We start from the raw sequence: 27,304 nt of genomic DNA, 5'->3' as shown, positions 1-27,304 counted from the left end.
GACTAAAACGTCTAGATTGAAGCTTTGAATCACGATAAGAGTGTATTTCATCTGCAGCATTCTGAATAATAAAGAGGGACAAGGCCAACATCTGCCTTCTCTCTTCCACTGTGGAACTTTTGGCACTTTTGTGAAAGTTCATATTTTTGAACATTACATTTTTTTTACATTTTACTTCAGGATTCAGCATTAAATGTGCATTCTCAAAATTGCTTTGATAAATTAAAAACAGAGCTCCTAAAACAGTGTGGAGACAAGGTATTCTTCCTGTAGTGGAGGTGTGAAAGCTCAAACTGCTCTTTGTTTGGTTGTTTGCCGGAGCGGTGGTATTCATCTCACTGGCTTCAAAGACTTCAGACTGTAACTCATCATCATCATTACTTTCTTTTGCATTTTGGTAAATCAGATTTTTAGGATCAGTTCTTGACTTCCGTTTTGTCCCTCTGCTAGGTCCAATCCTCCGTGGCTGTGGGGACTCCGGACTACATCTCCCCAGAAATCCTCCAGGCCATGGAGGACGGGAAAGGCAAGTATGGACCTGAGTGTGACTGGTGGTCCCTGGGCGTCTGCATGTATGAAATGCTGTACGGCGAGACTCCTTTCTACGCCGAGTCCCTGGTGGAGACTTATGGGAAGATCATGAACCACAAGGTGAGCTTGCAGTGTTGATTTTGTGCTGCTTCTCTGATGGTGTAAATTACATTCTAATACATTACCATGACATATCAATGCTGCAGTAAAGGACAAACAATGTCAGATCTCTGCTGCCTCTAATGCACACCATCCCGCCTGGAACAGGAGCGCTTCCAGTTCCCGCAGCAGATAACAGACGTGTCGGAGGACGCCAAGGATCTTATCCGCAGGCTCATTTGCAGTCGAGAGCACCGATTGGGCCAGAACGGCATAGAGGACTTCAAGCACCACCCCTTCTTCATTGGTACAGTCTTTACGTCACAGATGTCACCACGTCTGCCTGAATAAACATCTCACATTTATTTTTATCTACAAGTGTGTGTGTCAGCCTTATTTGGTACCTCATCATTTAATAGAAATTTTCAAGAGGTTGTATATTATGCTATACTCATTATTAGTATGAGCATCTTGTAGATAACTTATTGTTGACAACATTATTGGCATTTTCTATTTTCTTGTGATTATGTGTTTTTGCCTACAATGATATGTATATATATATATATATATATATATATATATATATATATAATATACTTTAGCTTAACGTTATATACTGCATGTATTGCAGAATGACAGCGGTAGCGTGCCATTTCAACCGAAAAAAATAAAAAAAAGACTTGGCAGGTTTAATACATTTTCAGCATTGATATTTTGCAGTTTAGGTACCCAGAGTTAATAGCGTTTTGCCACTATTTCATGCTCATTAATAGAGGAATCACGTGTTCTAAAATGTGGTCTCTCTTGTGTTCAGGCATTGATTGGGAGAACGTTCTCACGTGTGAAGCCCCCTACATCCCAGAGGTCAGCAGTCCCACCGATACCTCCAACTTTGATGTGGATGACGACTGCCTGAAGAACTCGGTAAGGGGGTTGTATTCATATCGATTATAATCCCGTGTCTTAGAATCAAAGGTCTCACTTCTCTGTCATGTTTTATAATTATCTCTTAGGAGACCATGCCCCCTCCCTCTCACACTGCCTTCTCTGGACACCACCTGCCCTTTGTGGGCTTCACCTACACCAGTAAATGGTAAGTGCCAAAATAGATTATATATAAAGATCAATTATAACCACTGCCTACATTGAGACTTGTTGTCTTTTTTGGGAAGTCTTCCTTCACACTTCATGATTAGGATTATAATTAGTGGATCTTTAGTGGACAGATGCAATGAAGCCAATGCACTCTTTTGCTAGTTGGTAAAATAAAGATAACTAAATTCTTTAGGGGAGAGTCATTGACAATGTTTTTTCATGGCCAGTTTAGAGATTTAGGGTTATTTAACTTCCACAATACATCTTCTTTCAGGCCTATGGAAAAAGAAAAACTCCAAAATACACATCTAGGTGTTTATTTTACTATTTGTCTAGTTGTGTCATCAGATTTTTGGGGAAATTCACCAAAAGCTACCATTACATAATGCCTAATTTGCATATTCAAACTTTAACATGTAATACAAAAAATAATGGTCTCAATGTAATTTACCAACTGTGGAAGTTTCATGGTGATGTGTATTAGTACATTTATTTATATGTAGTGTCTTATAAATGTATGTAATTTTACTAAACATATCTTTTAAAGCCGTTTTCTTTAAACAAGTTTTTTCTTAGACTCTGATCCAGAAATCTCCACTTCAGTAGCTCTTACATACACCAATCTTTCCAGTTTCATTTCTATCTATATTCTGAAGGTTTTTACAGAGAGGTTTGTTCATATATCATTCATGGCCTGATTTAAACAACATTTCATCTCTAAAATAATGGAGAAAATAGATTTTATATTGGCTATTGACAGTATTTTATGATTAATGATATAATACAAGAAGATAACCAAACCCCCTTCTGTAAAAACTTTTGACTCTAATATTTCAACAACATGTAACAAGATTTTTTAACTGGGCTTCATCCAATGTTCACATTTCTGTTCTGCAGATGTATGCAAATTAGCACAAATAATGCCTAATACTTAAATATCCATTTTCAGAAAACTTGTAATGCTTAAATAATTGTCTCATATGTGAAATCCACTGGGGAAGTTTTATGGTAATATCTCTCAGTAAAAGGTTTCACCCTATTCACCTGTAGTGTCTCCCGTTTAAATAGATAGAGAGGTGTGGCACACTGTCTCAGTCTAGCATGACATGTAGTTAGTCATTCTATATGGACAGGTTTCCCAGACAAGCCTGCTCTTGGTGTTCTGTAACATTTAATCCATCTAAAGAGGTGTAGTAGTGCTAACCTCCCTCCCTAATAAGGTGGTGTTCATGACCCGCTGTAGATCTTCACACTGAAGGCTTCCCGTGAGAAAAGCAGCAAACCCACCGCTTACTTTCTTATCTCTTCAAGGCTCAGTGATAACGGCCTTTTCCACTCTTTCTTTCTCCCCTCTTTCCCCCTTCTGTCTCCCTCTCTCTCACACACTCCCCATCTTCCTTTATGTCGCTGTCGTCGTTCCTCCTCCACCCTCCCTCCCCCCCTTCCTCCATGACTCAACATCCTCTCCACCTTAAACTCATCTCTATCTCTGTCGTCCACTCTTCTTTCCTGTTCCCCCTCTCCTGCTGTTTCCCTCCTGGCCTCTTTCCCTCCCTTAACTTCCATATTGAATGTTCTTATAATGTTAAACACCATTATGCTCATTTTTCCTCACCGGTACCGTTCTCATGCCTCCTACACCTTTTCCCCGTCCTCCTCCCTCTGTAGTTCCCTCTCCGACCGGGCTAGCCTGAGACAGCTGGCCGGGGAGCCGGGTAAGGTGGGCCAGGACCAGTTGGACCTGGATGTCCAGCGCAGCCTAGAGGACAGCCTAGCCACAGAGGCTTATGAGAGGAGGATCCGCCGCCTGGAGCAGGAGAAAGTAGAGCTGAGCCGCAAACTGCAAGGTGAGGTTGACCAAGGAGCTCATATTTGAGATTTAAGTGCTAATCACATCTAAGTGCAATTTATAAAAAAAAAAAAAAGCATATAAAGCGCATAACGGATGCCTCCTACCTGACCGGTTGCAGAGTCGACTCAGACGGTTCAGGCAATGCAACACCAAACAGGAGAGGGCCCTCCCAGCGCCAACAAGGAGGGGGAGATCAGGAGTCTGAAGAGTGAGATCGACCTCCTGAAGAAGCAGATTGCTGGTCAGGATTTTTCTTTGTTCGTTCATATTTAGTTCAGCTCAGTAGTACAAATCATTTCATACACCTCCCAACTAAAAGGGAAATTCGCTCAACCAGATTTTGAGATTGGTAAAACTCTGAACAGAACTTGAAACAAACTAACACTGCCTCAGTCAATTTTCTATCACAAGTTGAATTAACGTTTCATTATATTTGAAACCTGTGTGTGCGTGTGTGTGTGTGTGTATCAGACTCAGGCCAGCTTGAGAAGCAGCTGGAGGACGTGTCGTTGGCCCGCAGGGACCTGGAGGACTCATCGAAACACGTGAAGACTCTGGAGAGACGGATGAAGAGCGTCGCACAGGAGAAGGACGACATGCACAAGGTAGAACCAGCATTGTTCTGTCTTCGCATGGATTTTCTGTATATTCATTTAAATACTGTGCCCATATTACCTATAGTAACAAAAAATTACAATATTGTAGCTCTACTATTGTTTCCTGCACAGCTAAATAACAGCTGTTAACCTAGGTAGCATTGTGTTGCAGTATGGTGCGTTCAAGCTCTAAAAGTGCGAAGTTAAATTATAACATTATCATGATGTGTTCAAATGTAAAATTGTAAAATGCAGTTTTTGGAAAGAAACTGATGACCTGTTTGACCTTTTTGTTTCAACACACTGGTGTCAGATTGGTACTGTGTTTCAGCCGATTTGCAAGTTCAAATATCTGGAAGAAAGAATATCAGAGCATCTCTACTTTGTTATAGTTGTACCAAGACATGACGATAATTCTATGAAAGTGTGCGTTTGATTGTCTGAGGTTATTTACAATATGTTTATACAGTACACATATATATATTTTTAAATCAAAAACGCTTTCCTTACATAAGCACCTATAAAGCAAACCTGACATGTAGCTCTTCCTACACACACAACATCAATGCTCATATAAAGAGTCGTTGTGAGAATCTAAATGTGTGTCTACACCCTCCTTTTTCTGGCCAGGATCTTCTGGAGGCCAACGAGAAGCTGAAGTCTCAGTCCAAGGAGCTGAAGGAAGCCCACAGCCAGAGGAAGCTGGCCATGCAGGAGTTTTCTGAGCTTAACGAGAGACTCACAGACCTCAGGTAGGATCACTGCTCTGGACCATTCCTCAGAACAAAGACACCTACACTTCCCAGTTTTTAATCCCCAAAGTGTTCAAATAGATGGTCATATATTTCTGTTTTTTGACTCACCTTTGACTGAACTCTTCTCCCAGGTCGGTGAAGCAGCGCCTGGCTCGCCAGCTGCGCGACAAGGAGGAGGAGATGGAGAGCCAGGGTCAGAAGGTCGAGGCTCTCCGCCTTGAGGTGCGAAAGGCCGAAAGGGCCAAGAAGGAGGTAGAGTAGTCTCCCTGTGGTTACTAGCACATCCTGTTCTGTCTCCATCCACTGGTTGGTGCACAATTCAAGCGTATATTGCCTTCTGTGTATTGTAGAAATATTTACAGATCTCCTTGAATATTTAGACAGTAGATTAGAAACGATATCGTGCTGGCTGTAGAATGGGAAATGGTGCATGATCTGTTTTTGAATTTTCTGCGTGAATCAGATGGAGGCGCAGACGGAGGAGCAGACAGCGGAGGCTCAGAAGGAGAGGAAGCTGAGGGAGCGTAACGAGCAGTACAGCCGACAGCTGGAGGAGGAGCTGGAGGGGCTTAAGGTAAGTGTGCAAACAAACACAGCTGAATGTGTACCTGTCCGTCTATGCACGACTTTTGTATTTATTGTCATTATTATCTTCTCCAAATCTTCCTGGTTGCTAGTGCTTTGGTTCATTTTGTAAAAAAAAGAAATAAATAAAGTTTAATGAAATCTTAAGTTATCCCTTCCACTCTCCTTTCTCCATACCTTACTGATCTTCCTCTCAACCTCAACCCCCTCCACTTTTCTTCATCTCCATCTCCAGCTGAAGCAGGCCGGCTCCTCGGCCACCCCGGCCTCGGCGGACCAGACCCAGGAGGTGGGCCGTCTGCGGGGAGACCTGGAGAAGAAGACGCTCCTGTACGAGGAGGAGTTGGCGCGCAGGGAGGCGCAGCACGGCGGCGAGCTGAAGGCCCTGCGCAAGGAGCTGCGGGACGCCGAGGGCCAACACCTGGCCCTGCAGAAAGAGATCCTGATGCTCAAAGACAAGCTCGATAAGACTCGCCGAGAGAGGTGCACTTTTCTTTTCTTTTTTCATCTGATCAAGGCAAATTATTTTGTTTACCTCTGTTAGTGGAGTCCAATATCTCGGCTGTCATGACATTATTTTTTATTTCCTTTATTATCTTTTCCAGTGACGATTGCTTGAGGTAATTACAGTCCTATTGAAAAGGCCCTGTCTGGTATTAATGTGTAGTTCCTGTGAAGTGCTGTTTCTTTTGAAAAGTTATATTTCATTACAATAGTTTTAGTCTCTCATAGTCATGCTGCCTCTAACCCAACCAGAGACTAGACCCTCATGCAGGGAACCTCCTTGCAAGGGTTTTCAAGTATTTTTCATCTCTCCATATTGACCCCTATTTCTCAGGAGATGCATTAAAATCAACAGTGTCATTCCAAAGATGACTTCTACTGTTATAGAGAACTTGTCTACTTAAGAAATGGTTACTGATAAAGTGATCTTATTGCCATTTCTATTAAAAGAGTTCTCTTGTTAAGTTTTGAGTCAGAGCTGTTAATGTTAACCTCAGTGGGTCACATCCTTAAGTTGAAAGCAAATGTCCAAGAGAGGCAGTAATGGTGCTGTTGAGATGATATATTGTTAGTGTACTCTTTTATGTTCACGTAAATCTAGGGTTTATTTCTGAATTGAAACACCATGGATACTCGTATAACACTGTGACTTTAAGTGTAGATTTGAATGGTAAAGTGAGGATGAAAATGGTTGGATAATAAGTCAAAATGTGTCAACCAAGATATTTAAATACCAAGAAATTAGTAACTTATTTTTCTGCTGCAGACCCCCTGGTAGGTACTCAGGGGCACCTGATCCCATGTTGAAAACTGCTGGATTAAACACATTTTAATAAGATCTTGTTATTGAGGAGAGAGCTTTGGAGCTTTGTTTTCGTGCCCTGTGGTCTAACTTCCCTGCCTGGTGTTACCGACATATTATTCTCACTGCTTTCTAATTCGTTTTAAAACACACCGCCGTATCAGATTCTAACTGCATTAATGTGTTTGGGCTGAATAATGTGGACGTGGTCTTAGCACCAAGCCTTTGATTTAGGTCTTAGAGGAAATGTGTGGAGTCTGAGGCCCACACACCAACAAAGGTAGGAGGACAGATGAGGCATTCGGAGGGAGGTAGACTGAGAGATTGGTGAGCATTTGATTGTAGTTTTATTTGATAGGTATGTAAGTTTAATGTAGAGTGGCTGTTGACGGACCTGTTTTTGAATTTAGGAGGAAGAAAGGCAGAAAAATCATCCCACCGAAATCAAAATCTCTGAATAAAGTCCCATTTTTAAAAAAAGATTTAGGTAGTATTCATGTTAAAATGACAGCTGTGAATTACTGTCAGGACATAAATGTAAGTGCACACAGTGTGACAAGTTTAACAGTCAGTGTGTGATCTTCCTCCAGCCAAAGCGAGCGGGAGGAGTTTGAGACCGAGAACAAGCAGAAGTACGAGAGGGAGAGAGTCCTGCTCACTGAGGAAAACAAGAAGCTGTCCAGTGAACTGGATAAGGTAAGATATCTGTTCACATGCATGCAAAATAGAACAAAAAACACTTGGGTTTAAAGATGTTCAGTGATCTGTTTATCCCTCTGCCACACACACAAAACCCCCCACAATTCCCTAACCCCAGGTAACCCGGCCCAAACCCCTTTCATCACATCCCCCCCCTTCTCTCCCAGCTATGCCAAGGAAATCACTGTTCAATATCCCCCATAAAAGCACTCTGAAGCCTCCAACACTCTATTGACTTTGGAATTGGCTCTTGGAAGTTCAAGAAGGCTCCCAATTTAAACAATGTCTCAGGAGCGGGAGGCATTTTGACATATGGAATAAAATGTCAGCGTGTTGTTTTTAAAGTCTGCAACTGATAAAATGGAAAGTATCTGGATGAAATAGAGAGAATATGGATGTGGCTCTCACTGGAATGATAGCACACCTCCCTCTACATATTTAATGTATTATTCTGTTATTTCACATTCTGAAAAATGATATTTATAAAAGCTGAAGAGACTCAGATTAGCACAGATTAGATATGTCTGTTTGATTTACTTCACCGTACAAAACAGTCCTTGAATACATTTGGAGAGCGTGAAAATATTATTGTTTGACTAGTCTTGCCTTTCAAAGGAGGCACTGAATTTCAACTTTGTTTGCTTAGTAGCAAAATCAGGCTTCAATTCATAATGTCCTTTCGTGGATGTTTTCAGAGCAGGCAAACCTCTGCAGTTTAATTTTCACTGTTGACAAGATCAAATTGGTGATGGATGTGGAGTAATAATGGAGAAAGTCAGGCTCTGCTATAGCGGTTCAGCCAGACATCAGACACTTGTCCATTGGAGACTTTTTACTGCACGTTGAGAAATGAACAGGAGCTTCAGATTAGTGCCTCTTGCATGATTATTCACATTCTTATTTTAAATCTTTGTATGCTCATGTGTCTCTCAATTCAGATCCACTAAACACCACAAACCCGCCCATAAAATATTAGTAGGAAATCTTCAAGACTATCATCAAATTGGCAAGCATCACTCTCCACAATAATTTTAAGTTTTATTTACTTTTATTTGAGTTGATGATTTAAACACCAAATGTAAAATCATTATTATTCTCAAGTCAAACAGTGAAGAAAAGCAGACTCTCTACATGACTCATGTGACTGACCTGTCACTTTGGTCGTACTAAGTGCGTCTTGCATTAGGCCCGTTGTATTTTTTTCTTCAATGTGCTAAAATAGCTGCCAGAGAAAGCTAGCTCATTGATGGTCATTTCCAAACCAGAGCAGACATCTGTATGATACTAGGTCACATCTGGACATGAGGACCTCATTTTAAAAGATGATCCACTGACTAGCGTGTCATTTTCTTGAAGTCAAACTCCAAAACTACTGAAAAAAAAGTCCAGATGTACTTGATTTATTGTGCAGAAGATGTTTCTTCTGTTGTTAGAATATTAGCAGATATAAATCAAATCCACTGTCAGTGATTTGATATACTAAATGCTTGTAATACTCATCTCTGGGAGCCCATTACAGACTGAAGCTTATGTAATTTTGTAATATATGGAATTATTTCATAACTGGGAGCCTATTACAGAATGAAGTATGTCATTTAGTGGGCTATCAATCAGAGATTTACAGCATATGCCAAAAAAGCCAATATTAATTTCATCCCATGTTTGTGTTTATTTCAGCAGCCCGAAGACTTTTTCCAAAAACAAATGTTACAAATGTTAGCGACCAGCTTCAGTATTGAAAGCAATTGCAAAACAAAAATAACTTACTGTTAGAACTTACACATTACATCAAAGCCTTTTAAAGTTGTAATACATTAAAAAAAAGTGCCCACAAAGCAGATATTAAAGCAAACAATGGTGCAGTTTTACACTTGTGTTGATGTCACCATGGTTACTTCTTCACAGCCCTCTAATATTAAAGAATTCAGAGAAACTTTTTGAGATTAATCACCTTGGTTTTGTGTAGGTGCGTGCATGTGTGTGTGTATGTGACTCCTCACACCTCCTTGGCAGCACTGCAGTCTAACGTGGTTGAGCACCTGGGAGTTGAATCATAAAAACTGTCATAACCCTTCAACAATACAATGATTCATCCTCCATATTGAACCATGTCATCACGTTCAACGCTGAGCACATTCCCTCGTAGTCACGCAGCAACGGCACCCGTTAGACTCATTACACAGCAGTACGGTTCTGTGCATGTAATGTCACCGTATATATATTTAAATATATGAATCCATTTAGCAGCTGTCACACTTCCTTGTGACAGCTTTATGACCATACGCTTTTTAGTATAATGTTAAATCTGATTTGTTTTCATTACTTACTTGTGTGTGTGTGTGTGTGTGTGTGTCTGCATCTTCCCCTCAGCTGACCAGCATGTTTGAGAAAGTGAGCAGCTCCAACAGGCAGCTGGAGGACGAGATGAGGGAGCTGGCTGACAAAAAGGAGAGTGTAGCTCACTGGGAGGCCCAGATCACAGAAATCATCCAGTGGTGAGAAACACACATAATCACAGACACACACATGCAGGAACTTTCTCCAATGTCCACATTACCTACTGAGTCATACACTTTCCCATTAATGTTTGAGCACAAGCTGAAAGACGGCTATATTCAGTCAGACACACACTCCCATGCTGTTTAGTAGTGTATTGGGTACCTCCACTCCGTATAACTGCAGCATTTCTCACATGCCTCTAAGGATCTTAGTGCTACTCGACACTCCCTTCCTCTCAGATCACTTCCCTTTGCAGCTGACACCTCGCCAGCTGCCTGGCTTCCCTCTGTTGGACAAGCCCGCAGTCCTCACATAGCACACATACCACACACACACACACACACACACACACACACACACACACACACACACACACACACACACACACACACACACACGATACATCCATCCACAAGCCGATACACACGTACACCAATGCACACACTCACATTCCAAACGTGCACATACAAATGCTGAGTGTGGAATGCATTTTTAGAGGAATTTAGTGATTCATGTTGCCCCCTGGTGGATGTGCTGTGCCACTGCAGTGGAGAAACTGGGAAACAGACCAGTTATAGGGTAGAATAGTATACGTAGTCCTCTTATAATGGCTTTTTAAACAGTCTGAACAGTTATGAGGTCCTGTTTCAGGCCTCCGGTATTTATGCTTATGGGTGGAAGTATGTCTTTGGAATGTGTTTGCATGTATAGTAATGCAAATATGTGTATTTGTGCGCGTTTTCTGTAGGGTGAGTGATGAGAAGGATGCTCGGGGCTACCTGCAGGCTCTGGCCACTAAGATGACAGAAGAGCTGGAGGGACTGAGAAACACCAGTCTGGGAGCAAGAGCCACGGTGAACACACACACACACACACACACACACACACACACACACACACACACACACACACACACACACACACACACACACACACACACACACACTGACTCATACTATGGTAGATGCTGTTAAGTCAAAATATAATCCTCTGTTTTATTAAGTTGGATTGTGTAATTAAAATGATGATGAATGTAGAGTAAGATGGAGTGTTACTTGTCATTCTTTTACATCTTGGATTTTAGTTATATTGACAAACCAGTAGTAGTAATCAACCATAGTGATTTTAGTAATAGATCACCCTTATCACAAGTTGCCTTGTAGTTCACTCCTCTTCTCCTACCATCTTTCACCGTTTACTAACTTTTTCTCCTCCGTGTTCCAGGACATGCCGTGGAAGATGCGGCGCTTTGCCAAGCTGGACATGTCGGCCCGTCTGGAGCTGCAGTCTGCCTTAGACGCTGAGATCCGAGCCAAGCAGAGCATCCAGGATGAATTGAACAAGGTCAAGGCCAACAACATGTCCACAGAATGGTATGGATACTCTGTAACAGAAATAGTTTTGTAGTTTGTTTGAAAGATTTCTTAAAGAAAGAAATCTTTACGAAACTCCGGATAATATGTGACTTATTATTGTCTGTGATCCACCAGTAAACTGCAGGATGTGGAGAGTAAAAACCAGGAGCTGCTGGCCGAGATCGACAGGCTGAAGAAAGAGACAGAGGAGCTGCGGCTACGAAGGGGTACGACGGAAAATATATCAAACAACCTCTCTGTTTTCTTGTCAGTCAACTAAACGCACAAGGAATGACATGGCAAATGTGTTGACATATATATCTATAATTTCTACTGTGGCCCCTAAAGTGCTCATGGCACATTGATGAGGACAAAAACACACTCTCGCTATTGTTATTAATACATTTTTCAAATACAGTGGTCTTTGCAAGCTTGTATTGAAAATATATGGGAAGATACGATCTCTTTACATCACGTCCCAACGGTTGAATGGACACTGCACACTGTGAAACCTTTCGGGAGAGATTATCTGTAATCACCAGCGACCCAAATTAGAGGGTTTTGCGTCAGCAGCCATATTTTAGAAATAAAACCATGTGCTATGTACATGAAGTGGATTGTTGAAATAGATCATAAAAAAAGGTTAAACTTCTCGCAGTAACAGTTCGTTTTTCTGAATGAATCGAGGGTTCTGAGTTTTTTTTATTTTTTTTAATGGAAACTATTTATTCTGGTGTGAATGTTTCCCCCGATGAGCTCCTGAAATCGGCTTTTTTTAATTTTGTCATCATGGACTCTGTTATTGAATGAAACACCCCCCACTTTTGAGAAACGGTCCTGTGACTCATTTTGTTTAAGTCACCCTTTGATGTCTTAATATCACGTACTTAACCACCACGATTATGTTATTTGTTCTGTGTCTGTAGGTGTTAAGCACCAGGATTCCCAGAATTCCTTCTTGGCTTTTCTCAACGCCCCCACCTCAGCGCTCGACCAGTTTGATGTAAGTATATAGAACAAAACAATCCTTACAGAGACTGATTTAAATATCTTAGCAACCCTAAATCTCTCTGGAATTAAATATTTGAAGTCTATGATCATGAGCAAGTTGAAAATCATAAATCTGCAGTACATAAAATGACATCTGTGCTTTTTCTTCATGCTTTTATGTTTTATTTTTTGTTCACATGAGTTTCCTGAGATCTTTATTTTTGTTTTATCTTTTTGGTTGTTTCCTTGCTTCATTCTCTGGTACATCAGGACTCTTATTCCTCATCCTCATCTTCTTTAATTGAGTTTTGGGAAGACGTAAGTTTCTTTTGATTAGGCGGAGGTCCGTGTGTGTGTGTGTAACAGTAGCTGTAGTATGCTGTAGGACTCAGCATTTTGTTAGCAGAGAAAAACAGTGTAGATCTGTGTATCCATATTGCGTCTGTGAGTTTGTGCCTGTGCATCAGTGTAACTAAGAGCAGAACTACTGCAAATGTTATTTTAACAAGGTCTAAATCTTGTTTTTCTAAATACAAAATACATGCAATGAGATTAATGCACTTGCTTCCAATGCACATTAATTAATTTGCTTCTAGTGCATATACTATTTTATTTATTTTTTTGCAGTATGCTGCCATTTTATTCTGTTGGGCTATTTGAATGGCTCTGCCTTAGCTTTCTGGTGCTAGAACTTGAGTTGAACAGAACCACTTAGTACATTTTTTTAAATCCTTAAACCCCTCCCTCCCCTGTTTTATCATTTTTGTAGCCAGAAAGAGAACTTGAGTTGTCGCTGTGCTCCATGTTAACTTTTCCAGCTCTCTTCCCATCACCATGTGTATTTTTTTCATTTGCACCCATCCAACCTTTCCAGCCTCTGTCCTTGATTCAACTCTGTTGGACATACAGTAGTCTAATGCAGTGATTCCTAACTTTGTGGACTGTTTCCAAGGATGTACTTGAGCAGCTGCCAGGGTTCATGTTGAAAGATCAACTAATTAACTCCACTGAACTAAAATATATAGAAATTTTGATTCGATTAAAGAAATGCATCTCCATTTTGGGTTACTGAGACAAATCAACAAAAGTAATCACAAATTACTGTGATCTTAAGTAAATTTACAAAAACGAGTAATCTGCCAATCAATCTGAGTCAGTTGAAGCTTAAGGCGCCTTTTACACAGGAGGTGGTTTTTGGCTTTTAAATGGTGGAATGTTAGCTAAAAATATGGATAAAATGGTTGAACTAGTCCGCTAAAAATAATGGATTAAAGCTGAAATAGTAAAATAATAGATAAATGGTGTGAATAGTTGCTAAAACTAATGGATAAATGGTTGAAATATTTAGCTTAAAATAATGAAATAAACAGTTGATGGAGTTAGCTGTAAGTAATGGATAACAGTTGTAAAAGTAAGCTAAAAGTAATGGATAAATAGTTGAAATAGTTAGCAAAATATAAAAGATAAACAGTGGAAATAGTTAGCTAAATATAAAAGATAAACAGTGGAAATAGTTAGCAAAATATAAAAGATAAACAGTGGAAATAGTTAGCTAAATATAAAAGATAAACAGTGGAAATAGTTAGCTAAATATAAAAGATAAACAGTGGAAATAGTTAGCTAAATATAAAAGATAAACAGTGGAAATAGTTGGCTAAATATAAAAGATAAACAGTGGAAATAGTTAGCTAAATATAAAAGATAAACAGTGGAAATAGTTGGCTAAATATAAAAGATAAACAGTGGAAATAGTTAGCTAAATATAAAAGATAAACAGTGGAAATAGTTGGCTAAGAGTTATGACTAAACGGTTGGAATAGCTAAATGGCTGTGTTGGTTATAAAAGAAAAACAAGTCGTGAAGCGCTGAAGTGATGTAAAACAGGCTTACATTACCATTTTCATGTTTCCCCCTCAGTCTGTTTAACTATGTGTTTTCAGCTCTGTTAGACAGCCTTTCTGACATTCACTCATCTCTCTGTCTTTGCCTCTCCTGCCACTGAAGCGCTCGCCATCCGTTGGCCCAGCTAGCAAAGGCAGACGTGTAAGCTCTGTGATTTCATTGAGCCTTTCTAAATGTGCTGTCTCGTCACATTGATGTTTGATCTGTGTGTGCGTCTCCTGTGTATGTTTACTGTGGCTATCTGATTGCATGGCATGGGTTCTGAAAAATACATTTTGATATCTATGTGTGTCAAATGTCGGATTTTCCATATTGTATTGGGGTATTGCTTTTTGTGCTGCCCGTGTGCATTGGTGTCGGTGTGTTTTTTTTTGTTTTTATTCAGTTTAGCTTTGTGAATGGCCATGCATGGTGTATGGTGTACGCTTGTGGTGTCTCAAATTAGCATGGTCACTGGGCTGTGATGTGTTACAATACATGGGGTGCAATAAAGCTGTGGTGGTTTTCCTTTGTGGCTTTCAAAGTCCAGTGGATGTGACCACATATATTGACCACGATATGTGTGAATACTGTTTTCCATTTTTGTATATCATGACACCCGCTACTTCTCTCTAAGCATGAATGCAGCATATTGTGCTATATATATACTCATTGTCCTCTGTCCATCTGTCTCATCACCACCTTGTTCCTCTTCATTTTCCGTCCTCTTTATCTTCTTTTATACTTCTATCTCCCTCTTTTTTTGCCTTCTTTTCTCACTTATCCTCTCTTATTTTCCCCCTGTGCCTCTTTCTCCTCAGGTGGACTCTATGGATAACTTCACCCCCTCCAACACTCCATCCAGGGAAGATGACCCCAAGTCCCACCTCAAGTCCCGCTCGCGGTCACCCTCCATGGCTAGTGATATGGAGCCCATAGAGGTGAGACAATCCCTCAGTCTGTTTCTGTATCGAGGCTGGTATCCTAGCAACATAGATGTAGAAGATATCTAGTACAAGAGGACTTTTGGTTGGATGTAATTCCCTATCCTATTCTATCTTATCCCTAGTAAGGTCTGATTTATAAGATCTGTATTGGAATAATGAAGATTACAAGACTAGTGAAATTCTCTCTCTCCATGGAAGATCTGTATGTCTTGTATGTTGAGGAAGAAGAAGAAATGGGTCCAAATATTCCTCAAACCAACTCAAGCAGCTGAAACTGTGACTCAGCCTCCCACAATACCAAATTTGCCAAATAGGTCAGCCCATGTGAATTGCAACTAACTCAATTATAGAGAAATGTGAGCCGTGCAATGAAAGGAAGGAACACGTTGAGGCCAGCAGTAGACTCCAGTCTGTTCTCAGACTGTTGTCCATTATGGCGCTGCAAGTAAATACTAGCATTCTAATTGGGACTCGTGGTGCTTGTAATATGGACCTGTTGGGAACTGAAGACAAATGTTGATGCCAAATCTGTGCACCTTTGCGATCAATATGAAATACTGCGTTTTGTTGATTTTTTTTTTTTTGCCATTTATTACATCTGACTTCACAGAAGGTAATGTCCTAGCATTTTTTGGGGGCCTAGAGAACTATTATTACGTGTTACGTCACTCATACATTGATCACAAACACAGTGGAGGTACGGTATCTCACTGCTGGGTGTTTTTGTGTTTTCTATGGTGCAGTTGATAGACCATCCTCCTCGCACAGTCCAGACCCCCACCATGCGCTCAGGAGGGTACGGCAGCATTGGACGCTCCTCTCCCAAGGTCAGACATTTTTCTGTATGCTCACACTTCATTACTGAACCTCACCACAACAGACGTCATGTTTTGTTACTAACCACCCATTGTGTCTCTCTTGTTCATTCATGCTCATTTCGTTCATGCACTCCACAGCCCAAAGCACATCAGTTTGTGGTGAAGTCATTCAACACGCCCACTAAGTGCAACCAGTGCACTTCCCTCATGGTGGGGCTCATACGTCAAGGCTGCACCTGTGAAGGTAAGGAGAGGAATTGCGAAACAGTAGATTGGCTCTCTGTTGTAAACTGTGTTCTGCCAACTCAGATTTAACCCATAGACACCAGTAAATCTCTATAACTCACCCAAAACTTGGTAAATATTTTACATCAATGATTCCAGTTTATCCTTTGATTTTAAAAATCTGATACATGACCAGTAAAAAAACGAATTTGTTTTAATCTTGTGTCCGTCTGTCTCCTTGTCCAGTGTGTAACTTCTCCTGCCATGTAACCTGTGCGGACAAGGCTCCGGCTGTGTGTCCCGTTCCCCAGGACCAGACCAAGGGCCCGCTGGGTATCGACCCTCAGAGGGGTATTGGTACTGCATATGAAGGGCATGTCAGGGTGAGTGAGACTTATAAAGGCCCTGCTTGTCTTTGGCCCTGGATAATAACTTCAAGATTTAACTTTTACTCTTCCACACAAAAGTCAACTTTAGCTTTTGGAGACTTTTGGTGGATTTGAGGTGACTTACTGTACCATGAGGGCTCACACTTGAGTTCAGAGGCCCCAAGTGGGAATTCAATCTAAATTGGCACCTGAATTGGCATTTCTAACACTGTAAAAAAATGTTTTGCTCCGAGCTTCGGTGTAGGTCAATGTTATATCACTCACCCATGTCTTTGTGTCTGTCCTAGGTGCCCAAACCGACAGGGGTGAAGAAGGGTTGGCAGAGAGCACTGGCTGTGGTGTGTGACTTCAAGCTCTTCCTCTACGAACTGGGAGAAGGAAAAGCCACGCAACCAAGTGTAGTAGTCAGTCAAGTCATAGACATGAGGTAGGTAAAGTGTAGAAACTCTTCTTAGTGATTTATGAATACTTTATTCTGTCTAAGATAGTTTGGTGGTTTGGTTTATTTTCTGTCGATCATTTATTGTATAAACTATTCTCTATGAACATATACCTGCATATGAATGCAGAATCTGTAGGCAATGAGACACGATCTTGGTATTGGAAGTGTTCTGTTTTCTGTTTGTAGTCCATTTGTTGTCAGAGTAGTATTTACCCATCATGTTTGAGCTGGCTTCTGTTGAATGCAGGTAAACAGTCCATGTGGACAGCAAAAAAAAGGCAGAGAGCGTTGGCCCAAATGCAATCTGGGAACCCACCGGCTTTTGTCTGAAGATAATAAAGCACTTTTTAACAAAATGATCTGCATTGAAACATGAAACAATTGGGTCATCTCTCAACTCCAACTTCATTCTCACGTCTAAAGTTGCTCATCGGACTGTAAGCAATGACAAGTGCAAGGAAAATGAAGTCTTGGGCGATAACCTGTGTGTCTACACCAGAACCACATACATGTTGTCGATGGCCCAAAAGGCTTATTTGTTGTCAGATCAGTGGACGATGGGTTCTGAGATTGCACAATATTAGGCCAATCATGGCAGCTCTAGCTCCTGAATGTCTAACCTTTGATCTCATTCTTGTCATCCAGGGATGAAGAGTTTTCAGTCAGTTCTGTCCTGGCCTCTGATGTCATCCACGCCAGCCGCAAAGACATCCCTTGTATATTCAGAGTACGTTGTTTTGATTTTTGAGGTTTTAGCAACCAAAAGTTTCAAAATGATCTGAGTCCCACTAAATTCTGAAATACTCTTCAACATGTAATGTGACCTTCAACCTGTGACCTCTTCTCTCATCAGGTGACAGCGTCCCAGCTCTCCCCCTCCAGCAACCACAAGCCCTCCATCCTGATCCTGGCCGACAGCGATCAGGAGAGGAACAAATGGGTGGGCCTCCTCAACGAGCTCCACCGGATCCTCAAGAAGAACAAGCTCAAGGAGCGCTTCGTCTACGTCCCCAAGGAGGCCTACGACAGCACCCTGCCGCTCATCAAGACAACACAGTCTGCTGCTATCATAGGTGGGCCTTCAACACTCCCAGTACTACAGGATTCCAGATGAACAGTCTGACTGATTTCTATGCAGTCATTATCGCAACAATAGAAAGGTCCTTCTTTGTGTATCTGCAGCTGGGTGTAGTTGTTCCAGGTAGAGCTATTTCAAAGACGACCAATTAGTTTTCTGTTTGGTCAGTTTGGTTTTCATCGTGTTGTGAAAATAGAAACTAGCAGATTGGAAGCTCTTCTACACAGAATGCCCTTTTCTGTCCCCGTACCGCCACTGAAACGGCCGTCCTGCTTCTTTTGCTTTGCCCTCAGATCACGAGCGTGTCGCCCTAGGCAACGAGGAAGGCCTTTTTGTCATCCATGTTACCAAAGATGGTAAGATTCACTCTCAAGGATCTGTTCTGTGTCCTTGTTCACTTGTTTTGTCCCCCTCCCCCGTTGCTGTTTGAAATGTGGTACTATGTGTTCTATGTCACTCCCAGAACTGCCTGTCTCTGTTCCTCTTTTATCTTCACCTCATCCTTTCTCTCCCTCCAATATCCTCACTTCTTTATTCACTCCTGTCCTCTCCCTCCATCCTCAGAAATAATCCGGGTGGGGGACAACAAAAAGGTGCACCACATCGACCTGATTCCCCAGGAGCAGCTGCTGGCGGTCATCTCCGGCAGGAACCGTCACGTCCGTCTCTTCCCCACTCAGTCCTTGGACGGCCGCGAGACCGATTCCTTCAAGCTGGCTGAGACAAAGGGCTGCCAGGCCGTCGTCTCCGGCCCCGTCCGCAACGGTTCGCTCACCTGCCTGTGCGTGGCCATGAAGAGACAAATCATATGCTACGAGGTCAGAAAACACCGTTTTTTGTTTTTTTTAATACTTAACAATAGACCGGCTTCTCTGAAAATTACTTATTTCTAGTTAACATGAGTGCTGAGCTATTAAGCTCTTTGTTTATGTAATTCATATAATTTCTGCTGTAAAAACTCCAGGTGAATAAGAGTAAAGGACGTCACCGCCGGCTACGAGAGGTGCAGGCCCCGGGGACAGTTCAGTGGATGGGTCTGCTCAGTGAGCGTCTCTACGTGGGGTACACGTCTGGCTTCACCCGCTACAGGTACTCTACCTGTTAACGGACTGATCCAGATAGAGTGCAGATGTTCCTTTAATGGTCCTAATGTCTGTTCTGGTTGTTACCACATGTTAAGACTTGTTTATTCATTATCATTTACCCTGCTGGAATAATGGACAGAGATGATGACCTGCAACTTGACTTGCCTTAATCTATGTCATTTCTAACTAAATCAACTTAATGAATCTAACTCTGATGACCTCCACAGTGTCCATGGTGACGTGTCCCCCGTCAACCTGCTCCACCACGAGGACCACACCCTGGCCTTCATCCCCCAGCAGAACCTGGAAGCCCTCTGTGCCGTGGAGATCTCCAGCAAGGAGCTGCTGCTGTGCTTCAGCTTCATCGGAGTATACGTGGACTCCCAGGGCCGCAGGTCACGTCAGCAGGAGCTGATGTGGCCAGCTACTCCCAACTCTGCCTGTGAGTGCAGGAATTCATGTTCAGTTTTGTGGTGATAAAATGAAGAGGCAGATTTCTAAACAAAAATTACCTTTGCGTTCATCCAGGCTACAACGCCCCCTACCTGTCAGTGTACAGCGAGAACGCCGTCGATGTGTTCGATGTCAACACCATGGAGTGGATTCAGACCATCCCTCTCAAGAAGGTCAGTGCTGTGGACTTCGTCTGTCGTAAATATGACATCACCAAAGCAGGTGGCAACCTCCACTTCTGAGAAGTTGAGGTGTCTCAAACATGCATTCTCTCTAATGTCCATCAGGGGGCGACTCCTCTGGTTGTATAGAAGTCTATGAGAAAATGACTCTACTTCTCACTTGATTTATTCCCTCAGTAAACATCTAACGTCTTCTTCAATACAGCATGATGTTCATTTTGTAAATTATGGTCCATTTAGAGTCAAAGAGACCATAAAGCAAAGTATGCTTTAGGGCGGGGCTACCTTGTGATTGACAGAACTCTACCGCGGCGTTGTCCAGTCTAGAAGTTGTCCGTGTTTTTGTCCTAAAACGTTAACCTTTTCACAGTGTGTTTTTACTTCATGAAAGTTAATTTCAACATTTTGTTGACCTAAAAATGTCTTATTCAGCATTCGGTTGTACTTAGCCCCGCCCTCTTGTGTCACTTCTGGTTGCCAAAAAACTAGATGCTGACGGTCAAAACGCAGAACTTGATGTTTCAAAACTGTAGTCCCCTGACATCAAAGTGACTTTGTCCACTTCTTATACATAGTCTATGGTGTTGATTCATCCAGACACCTGGAGGCATCTCTGGCTCCACCTGCTGGATTAGATGAATAAATCCTATTTGCCTCCTTCACCATAGTGACCACACTTATTCTTCTATGGCCACCCTGCCATATTGATAGATGAAATAACTCTTTATTTTACTTCAGATTTATAATAAGAGTACATTACTTGAATGAAACAGATAATTGTTGTGGAGGATTGATTAATGATGTATTTCTCTGCTTCCTCTTCAGGTGCGACCCCTGAACGTTGACGGCTCTCTGAACCTGCTGGGACTGGAAACAGTCCGGCTTATCTACTTTAGAAACAAGATGGCCGGTAAGAACATCACATGGTTAAAAACTACAAAAATGTCATGTGTGTCAGAGTAAATTCTACTAAAAAGAGTATTCATTTGTAAAGTAAAGGTTTTGTATTAGGATGTTGCTTCCACCATCCGCTCCAGCAGGACATGTAGCTGCTGTTTTCACTGCAGGCTTTGGAACATTTCGGCATTTCAACTATTTTTCTCGCTGTTTAACCCTTCATCTGCTCGTTATATAACATGTTCTGTAGAACAAAAGCAGCTTGAGTCACAGTAGAAGGTTTGACATGCCACTCTAAACCACCAGAGCACATCTGCATCACTTTGTAGTCGTTCACGTAAACATGCCTGCGGCTTTGTTGTGCTCTTCCAGAGGGCGATGAGCTCGTCGTCCCGGAGACGTCAGACAACAGCAGGAAGCAGATGGTGCGCAGCATGAACAACAAGAGACGCTTCTCCTTCAGGGTGCCGGAGGAGGAGCGGCTTCAGCAGAGGAGGTCGGTACCTGCAGTATAAGCAGATTTATACTGCATCACCAGATATTTCTCTTTCTTTCTTTCACCAGTTCATGTCTCAGCCTCTTTTGCATTTAAGTTTATATTTCATTGGATATTCCCTAGACCAGTTGTTAACAGCACTGGCATCAATGATTTCATCAACACTATGTTTTAAGACTCGAGGACAGCTAATAAAATGTGCTCATCACGCCAAACGTTGGGATTAAAAACTAATAATTTTCCACTGTGCAGTCTCAAAAACACTTGCTGTACAACTGCCTTCTCATTGAAGAGCATGCAGGGGAACTAAAACCAATAGTACATGCTGTAGTTATTGGACACTAATAAAAAAATAAAAATAACAACAAAAACGCAAACTCTCGACATGTGTGTCTCGACATAACTTTTGTTTGTGATTGCAGGGAGATGCTGCGGGATCCAGAGATGAGGAACAAGCTGATCTCCAACCCCACCAACTTCAACCACGTGGCCCACATGGGACCAGGAGACGGGATCCAGATCCTGAAAGACTTGCCCATGGTACACAATTACACACACACACACACACACACACACACACACACACACACACACACACACACACACACACACGTATGTATGTGTGTGTGTCTGTATATATATATATATATATATATATATATATATATATATATATATATATATATATATATATATATATACAGACACACACACACACACACACACACACACACACACACACACACACACTTGCATAAGTGCATAGAGGTGTACACACATTCATTCTTAGAGACTTGTTTAAGTAGACTGGAGTACAGAAACACATAGGTAAATATTAAAACAGAACACTGGGACTGTTTGAAGTGTGTATGTATGTTTGTAGACCTGCTTCTACAGAACCAGCACCCCCCCACCCCCTGTTCTGTATCCTTAGATATAGTCTACTGTAGCATGCCAACATTTGAGCAGAGACAGTTTCCAGCTGATTCCCTGTCATGTGAACTAACCTGTAAAGCTTGGTTGAGTCACAGGATGAGCCTCCTCTCCCTCGTACTCCTTCATCCTTTAAAGTTCTCTCATCTTGCTCCTCCTCACCGGCTGTGCGTTCATGGAGACCATGCATGCGCGTCTCTCTGCCCAAAAACCTCAGTGGCCAATCACACGCGGCACCACATTTGTGTTCAGCTGTAGAGCTTGTCATCCATCCACGCTCCTCACTCCTGTCCCCTGCACTGCACTCTGTGTTGTGTGCGTGTGTGTTTGCTCCGTGCGTGTTTAAACCAGAACGTCCGTGTTCAGGAGAGCCGCGCGGGCTTCAGCGGGTCGGTCAGCATCCCCTCCATCACCAAGAACCGCGGCGAGCCGGGCCGCTCCATGAGCGCCAGCAGCGGACTGGGCATACGTGAGTAACCGCAGAACCCCCGTCGCTCCTCGTAAAACCAGAGTCACTTCAGAAACTTCCATCCCCGCGACATGAACTTATTTTTACGTAGTCTTCCGTTCGGCCTCTCCGTTCCAGGCTCGTCCTCTCAGAACGGCAGCGCCCTGCGTAGAGAGCTGTCCGGGGGAAGCTACGGATCCAAACGGCAGACCATGACCTCTCCCTCTGAGAGCTCCCTGTCCTCTGGTGGAGGCATGGACTGTGGCGACGCTCCGCTCTCCCAGTTTGACAGAGAGGTCAGTAAATGCACCGTCACTGTACACATCACAAGAGTTTATGTACAACACGTGTCTTTAAAGAGAGTTTTGTTACTGATGGCCTGAACAACATCAGCTTTATCCAGATGCTCATCATGATTGTTAACTTGCCATGCGATTGTAGAAGCTAGACGTTCTCCAGTGTTTGAAGGAGCGCTCCCATTGTTCCCCATTGAAAGAACTCCTCCCTCTGCCCCATCCGTCACAAACATCCTGGCTTCTGGGCGCAGGGCCCTCCCCTCATCCCACCTCTCCAAACGATTGGTTAGCTCCCCGTGATGTCATAGTGAATGCAGTCAGCTAGCACAGGTTCTCCTTTTCTCCCCGTATAGACTCCCAACGGTCCCTGCTTTAGGTGTAGATCGGGCTAGTTGTTGCCTCAAACGATCCTTAACACCTGAGACGTACGTAGAGTGAGGTAGAGGTGGCGTTTTGTTAGAATCCTCCCCCCCAGTGTCACTTCCTGTTCACATAGTCGCCCTGTAACAGCGGTTATAAATATTTCCTTACAAATAAAATGTTCAAACGGTAAATTCATTAGCTTTTGCGGCAACTTCTACCTCCATCCACCCTCAGACCGCCTGCCATCCTCCCGTTGGCCCCGCCCCCCATCCTCATGACCCATAAGCCTGGATGCCGTCAGTTCCATTTTTGCCCCATCCCTCGCCTCCCTTCACTCTCACTCAGCTGTGCCTCGCCCGCCCCTCTCCTCCCCCGCCTCCCCCCTCTCCCACCCCGGCATGTTGTCTGTGGGCTGGGCGCTGAGTTCTGAACTCTCCTCTGCAGTGGCAGGCAGTCTCACCGTCGGAGAAGACCCCCGATCTGAAAAGGGCTTTAAGGACCCTGCTTAGTAAGATGAAGGTAATGTCAACAGCTGCCACGACTGCACCAAACACACAGCGGAGGGCACCGTGTCACCGAACACACGCACAACACACTGTGTCATTTTCAATGTCTGTCAAACACATTAGCACCATTTAAAGCACAGATGAAGTCACATGTTGGCCAAGCCTCCGCCCTGCCACGGCTCCAGCTGCACCATTCCAGCCCCGTCACCTCGGCAGCATCTGACAGCTTGTCACATGTTTCACCAGAGCATCGGTCCGCCCGCCCCCCCGCCTGGCCTGTACCATTTTTTTCCTTTTTCTGGTTTAAATGGTGCAACGTCGCCGCTGCTGCTGCACACGTCTTCCCACAATCATAGAGCATGTCTGCTTCCACTCAGCTCCCTGCAAGGAAATCACTCTTTATCTGATGAGAAAATACATCAAAGTGAATGATTTCATTGGATTGCATTACATCAAAACGGCTGCATGGTTCACATGACAATGACTGATTGGTTGATATGTGTGGAAAGACTACACAGTGTCTTAAAGACAAATGTAGCTGGGCAGCACTTCTCCCAATACACAACCCTGCAGCCTCTGCAGTGAATACATATGAGGACAGACAGCTGTCCATCTACAACGACCCGGGACACAGTGTGAGTGTGTTCCTACTGCAGCCGTAGATGGCAGTAGTGACACAGCAGAGCTTCTTGGTGTTTTTTAACGTGTTTAGAACCAAACAGGAGACGCTTGTCTTCACACAGCTCATGAGATGAACGTCGGTCCACTAACCTCAGGACACCATCACTGAACTGGACCACACATGTCTTCTATCTGTTAAAAAGGGAGGAAGTGGCAGGTTTCATGTCCTCACATAAGCCAGTCATACTGTATGTGCTGCTCAGTACATACAGTATGACCCCCCCTCACACACACACACACACACACACACACACACACACACACACACACACACACACACACACACACACACACACACACACACACACACACACACACACACACTCCCCCTCATCTGGCCTGCCTGCATGTTTGTTTTCCTTCAGCTGATCATTTCTGGTCAATTGAGCTGTTCATGTGCTGATGATGTGGAATGTAGTGGAAGACGAGAGGAAGGGTGGGGGGGGCAATGACATTCAATCTGCCTTTCCATCTGTCCTCCATCCCAAACAGGGAGAAAGAATACACATGCTTACCATGAGTCCAGGCAGAAGCAGTTATTTAAGAACACATCATCATCACTGATACAGAAATAATGGAGTTGATGCATCATCTGATTTATGAAATTTTCCCCTTTTTTCCCCCTCAAATTTCACCCACTTTCTTCACCTCCATCCCCCTCTCTCTCTTCATTTGTCTCCTCCTCCAGGATTCGGACTCGCCCCGTCACTCCACGGCCTCCAACAGCTCCACCTTCAGCAGCCCTCCCAGTCCTGCCTCCCCGCACAAGGCCAAGTCCCTGTCCCTGGAGAGCACAGACCGCATGGGCTGGGACACATGAGCCTCCGTCAGCCTCTCGCCACGCCCCCCCACGCCCCCCCCCAAACCCCACCGATCCAACCGACAGCACAGGACTCCAAAAACCCTCCTCTCCCTCCTCCGCCTCTTGCATCCTCTCTGAAATATTCCCCCCCTCACTGCCCAGAGAACTGCACCTCCCGACGAACACTGGTCCCACTTCTACAACCTCAGTGTGTCTCTGGTCGTACTTCCAGGACGAAGCAGAAACACAGAGAGTCTGTGAGGGAGAAGTCATGAGAAATGAGTGGTAGTGTAAACGTGGGTGCTGATGTTCCAGGGTGCAAATGTGTGTGCGTGCGTGTGTGTGTGTTTGAGAGAAGCTGTGTGTTAAACCAGAAAGGGCAAATGATATAGGAAAGAGAACGTCCCATCTCGGCTCGTCAACACTCTGTCCACGGCCCCGTTGAGATTCACCCAGAGACTCCAAAAGCTCGCCATGCATCAAAACCAGAAGAGGATCAGTATCCAGAGAACGGGATTTGTACTTGTACATAGGACCCTTTGGGTTTTAGGGGACATTATTTTAATTTATTTATCAATCTTAGACAAGGAGAGGTAGATTTGCTTCATGGCCTGAAGCAGACGGGTGGAGTTTAACCCCTCCTCACTTCCCTTTGCTTTCTCTTTGGGTGCTGCAAAAATTTAAAATGTAAGAAAAAAAAAAAAAAAAAAAAGAGAGCGAAAGGAAAGCAATGATTTTTGTTTTGTTATTTTTCTCATGATATTAAGTGCAGTGACTTTATAATATTTTTTTATTTCGACCGTCAGCAACAAGCAGCGTTAACTAAGCCGGCTCGTATGACATCACCACAGCTCCTCCCTGCTACTCTCTCCCTCATTGGTCCAGTGCGTGTGACATCACCCAGCAGCCTCTGGACGTGTCCTCCATCGTAGCGTAGACGTCCCACTTTGCTGTACAACCAAACTGACCAGCTCGCAGGTTCCCGTCACAATAATGTACATAGGTTCAAAGTAGAGAGTAATATATGATAAGGAAAATACTATCGAGAACGAGGGAAAGACAGAAAATCCTCTCTGACTTATATGGTTGTATTGTTTTCCTTGTTTTGTTTCTTCTGAGTGATTTGGGGTTGTATTCACACAGTAAGACCATTTTAAACCACTTTCAAGTTTTCTTTTTTTACCGATTGATTTTAAATTGGTTTGTTTTATATTCTATGTACAACACGCATTGTGTGTGTGTGTTTTTTTTTCCCCCACTCAGTTTGCGTTTGAGTGAAGAAACCTCCCGTATGGATCGACACGGCTGCCCGTACTGTAGAGTGAACACACGAGTTATCACATATGTATCCACACACACACATGCTGAGGTGGTGTTTTTATGCAGCCAATGCCTTGTCCTGCTCCTCCTCTTTGACCGTCGGGAGGAGAAGTGGCTCTGATCATATAATCAACAGTTAGTGTGTGTGTGTGTGTGTGTTCGTGTGTGTGTGTGTGTGTGTGTGTGTGTGTGTGTGTGTGTGTTGTTTCTGAGCGGGCTGTGGTAGCTGGATGGGAGGAGCAGTCCTTCCACTGAGCTTCATTTAACCAAAAATGGACAAAGAGAGGGAGACTGACACTCTTTAGTCTTTCTCACAACCTTTGCATATTCTGAAGGTTTGGTTGTTCTGTTATTCACTACATTTGTAAGAGCTCTCGATTAAAAAGATGTAAACACTTAAAAGTTAGCACCGTTTGTCTTGATAAAGCGCAGATACAATAACCTCAGTGCTACCTGTTGTCTGTAGATTTAACAGGGCTGGATCTCTAGACCCCTTCAGGCGGTTTATCTTTGGCAGCGTTGAAAGGCCTCTGAAAGAGCATTTTTACGGTGAGGCGGCTCCTGGCAGGAGAACAGGGCGTTCACAGCCAAAAACCAGTTACCTCTGTTCATCGCTCTCTGCTTACAGACACATTAGACTCTTATGGCAGAATGGAGTGAAACTATAAGGGAACGACGTCCACAGAGCTGTAAACTGTCC

At 43.1% G+C, this 27,304-nt stretch overlaps 1 protein-coding gene across 4 annotated transcripts in view; it reads left to right on the top strand.

Moving 5' to 3' along the window:
* Window positions 1-25,321, top strand: part of cdc42bpab (CDC42 binding protein kinase alpha (DMPK-like) b) — an 80,836-nt gene extending 55,515 nt beyond the window's left edge. The window contains exons 8-44 of one of the 4 annotated variants that reach the window (XM_054618997.1): window positions 451-651; window positions 799-937; window positions 1,445-1,554; window positions 1,644-1,723; window positions 3,394-3,572; window positions 3,696-3,818; window positions 4,049-4,182; window positions 4,804-4,925; window positions 5,060-5,180; window positions 5,392-5,502; window positions 5,749-5,996; window positions 7,410-7,515; window positions 9,889-10,013; window positions 10,766-10,871; window positions 11,242-11,390; window positions 11,508-11,599; window positions 12,299-12,375; window positions 14,367-14,405; window positions 15,065-15,184; window positions 15,934-16,017; window positions 16,147-16,252; window positions 16,480-16,616; window positions 16,910-17,049; window positions 17,710-17,791; window positions 17,918-18,137; window positions 18,436-18,498; window positions 18,707-18,960; window positions 19,107-19,231; window positions 19,455-19,669; window positions 19,756-19,853; window positions 20,688-20,772; window positions 21,132-21,255; window positions 21,678-21,795; window positions 22,540-22,657; window positions 22,775-22,932; window positions 23,740-23,814; window positions 25,171-25,321. In XM_054618997.1, the coding sequence (XP_054474972.1) occupies window positions 451-651; window positions 799-937; window positions 1,445-1,554; window positions 1,644-1,723; window positions 3,394-3,572; window positions 3,696-3,818; window positions 4,049-4,182; window positions 4,804-4,925; window positions 5,060-5,180; window positions 5,392-5,502; window positions 5,749-5,996; window positions 7,410-7,515; window positions 9,889-10,013; window positions 10,766-10,871; window positions 11,242-11,390; window positions 11,508-11,599; window positions 12,299-12,375; window positions 14,367-14,405; window positions 15,065-15,184; window positions 15,934-16,017; window positions 16,147-16,252; window positions 16,480-16,616; window positions 16,910-17,049; window positions 17,710-17,791; window positions 17,918-18,137; window positions 18,436-18,498; window positions 18,707-18,960; window positions 19,107-19,231; window positions 19,455-19,669; window positions 19,756-19,853; window positions 20,688-20,772; window positions 21,132-21,255; window positions 21,678-21,795; window positions 22,540-22,657; window positions 22,775-22,932; window positions 23,740-23,814; window positions 25,171-25,302 (4,716 nt within the window). In that variant the 3' untranslated portion in view covers window positions 25,303-25,321. The remainder of the gene's footprint in view (window positions 1-450; window positions 652-798; window positions 938-1,444; window positions 1,555-1,643; window positions 1,724-3,393; window positions 3,573-3,695; window positions 3,819-4,048; window positions 4,183-4,803; window positions 4,926-5,059; window positions 5,181-5,391; window positions 5,503-5,748; window positions 5,997-7,409; window positions 7,516-9,888; window positions 10,014-10,765; window positions 10,872-11,241; window positions 11,391-11,507; window positions 11,600-12,298; window positions 12,376-14,366; window positions 14,406-15,064; window positions 15,185-15,933; window positions 16,018-16,146; window positions 16,253-16,479; window positions 16,617-16,909; window positions 17,050-17,709; window positions 17,792-17,917; window positions 18,138-18,435; window positions 18,499-18,706; window positions 18,961-19,106; window positions 19,232-19,454; window positions 19,670-19,755; window positions 19,854-20,687; window positions 20,773-21,131; window positions 21,256-21,677; window positions 21,796-22,539; window positions 22,658-22,774; window positions 22,933-23,739; window positions 23,815-25,170) is intronic. The other 3 variants (XM_054618998.1, XM_054618999.1, XM_054619000.1) reach the window with 3 other exon arrangements.
* Window positions 25,322-27,304: the final 1,983 nt, after the last annotated feature.

Source organism: Anoplopoma fimbria, chromosome 18, assembly GCF_027596085.1.
Source record: "Anoplopoma fimbria isolate UVic2021 breed Golden Eagle Sablefish chromosome 18, Afim_UVic_2022, whole genome shotgun sequence".
NCBI classification, from domain to species: domain Eukaryota; kingdom Metazoa; phylum Chordata; class Actinopteri; order Perciformes; family Anoplopomatidae; genus Anoplopoma; species Anoplopoma fimbria.
The sequence above is the reverse complement of the archived record's forward strand: the minus strand, read 5'-3'. Positions and strand labels throughout refer to the sequence as shown.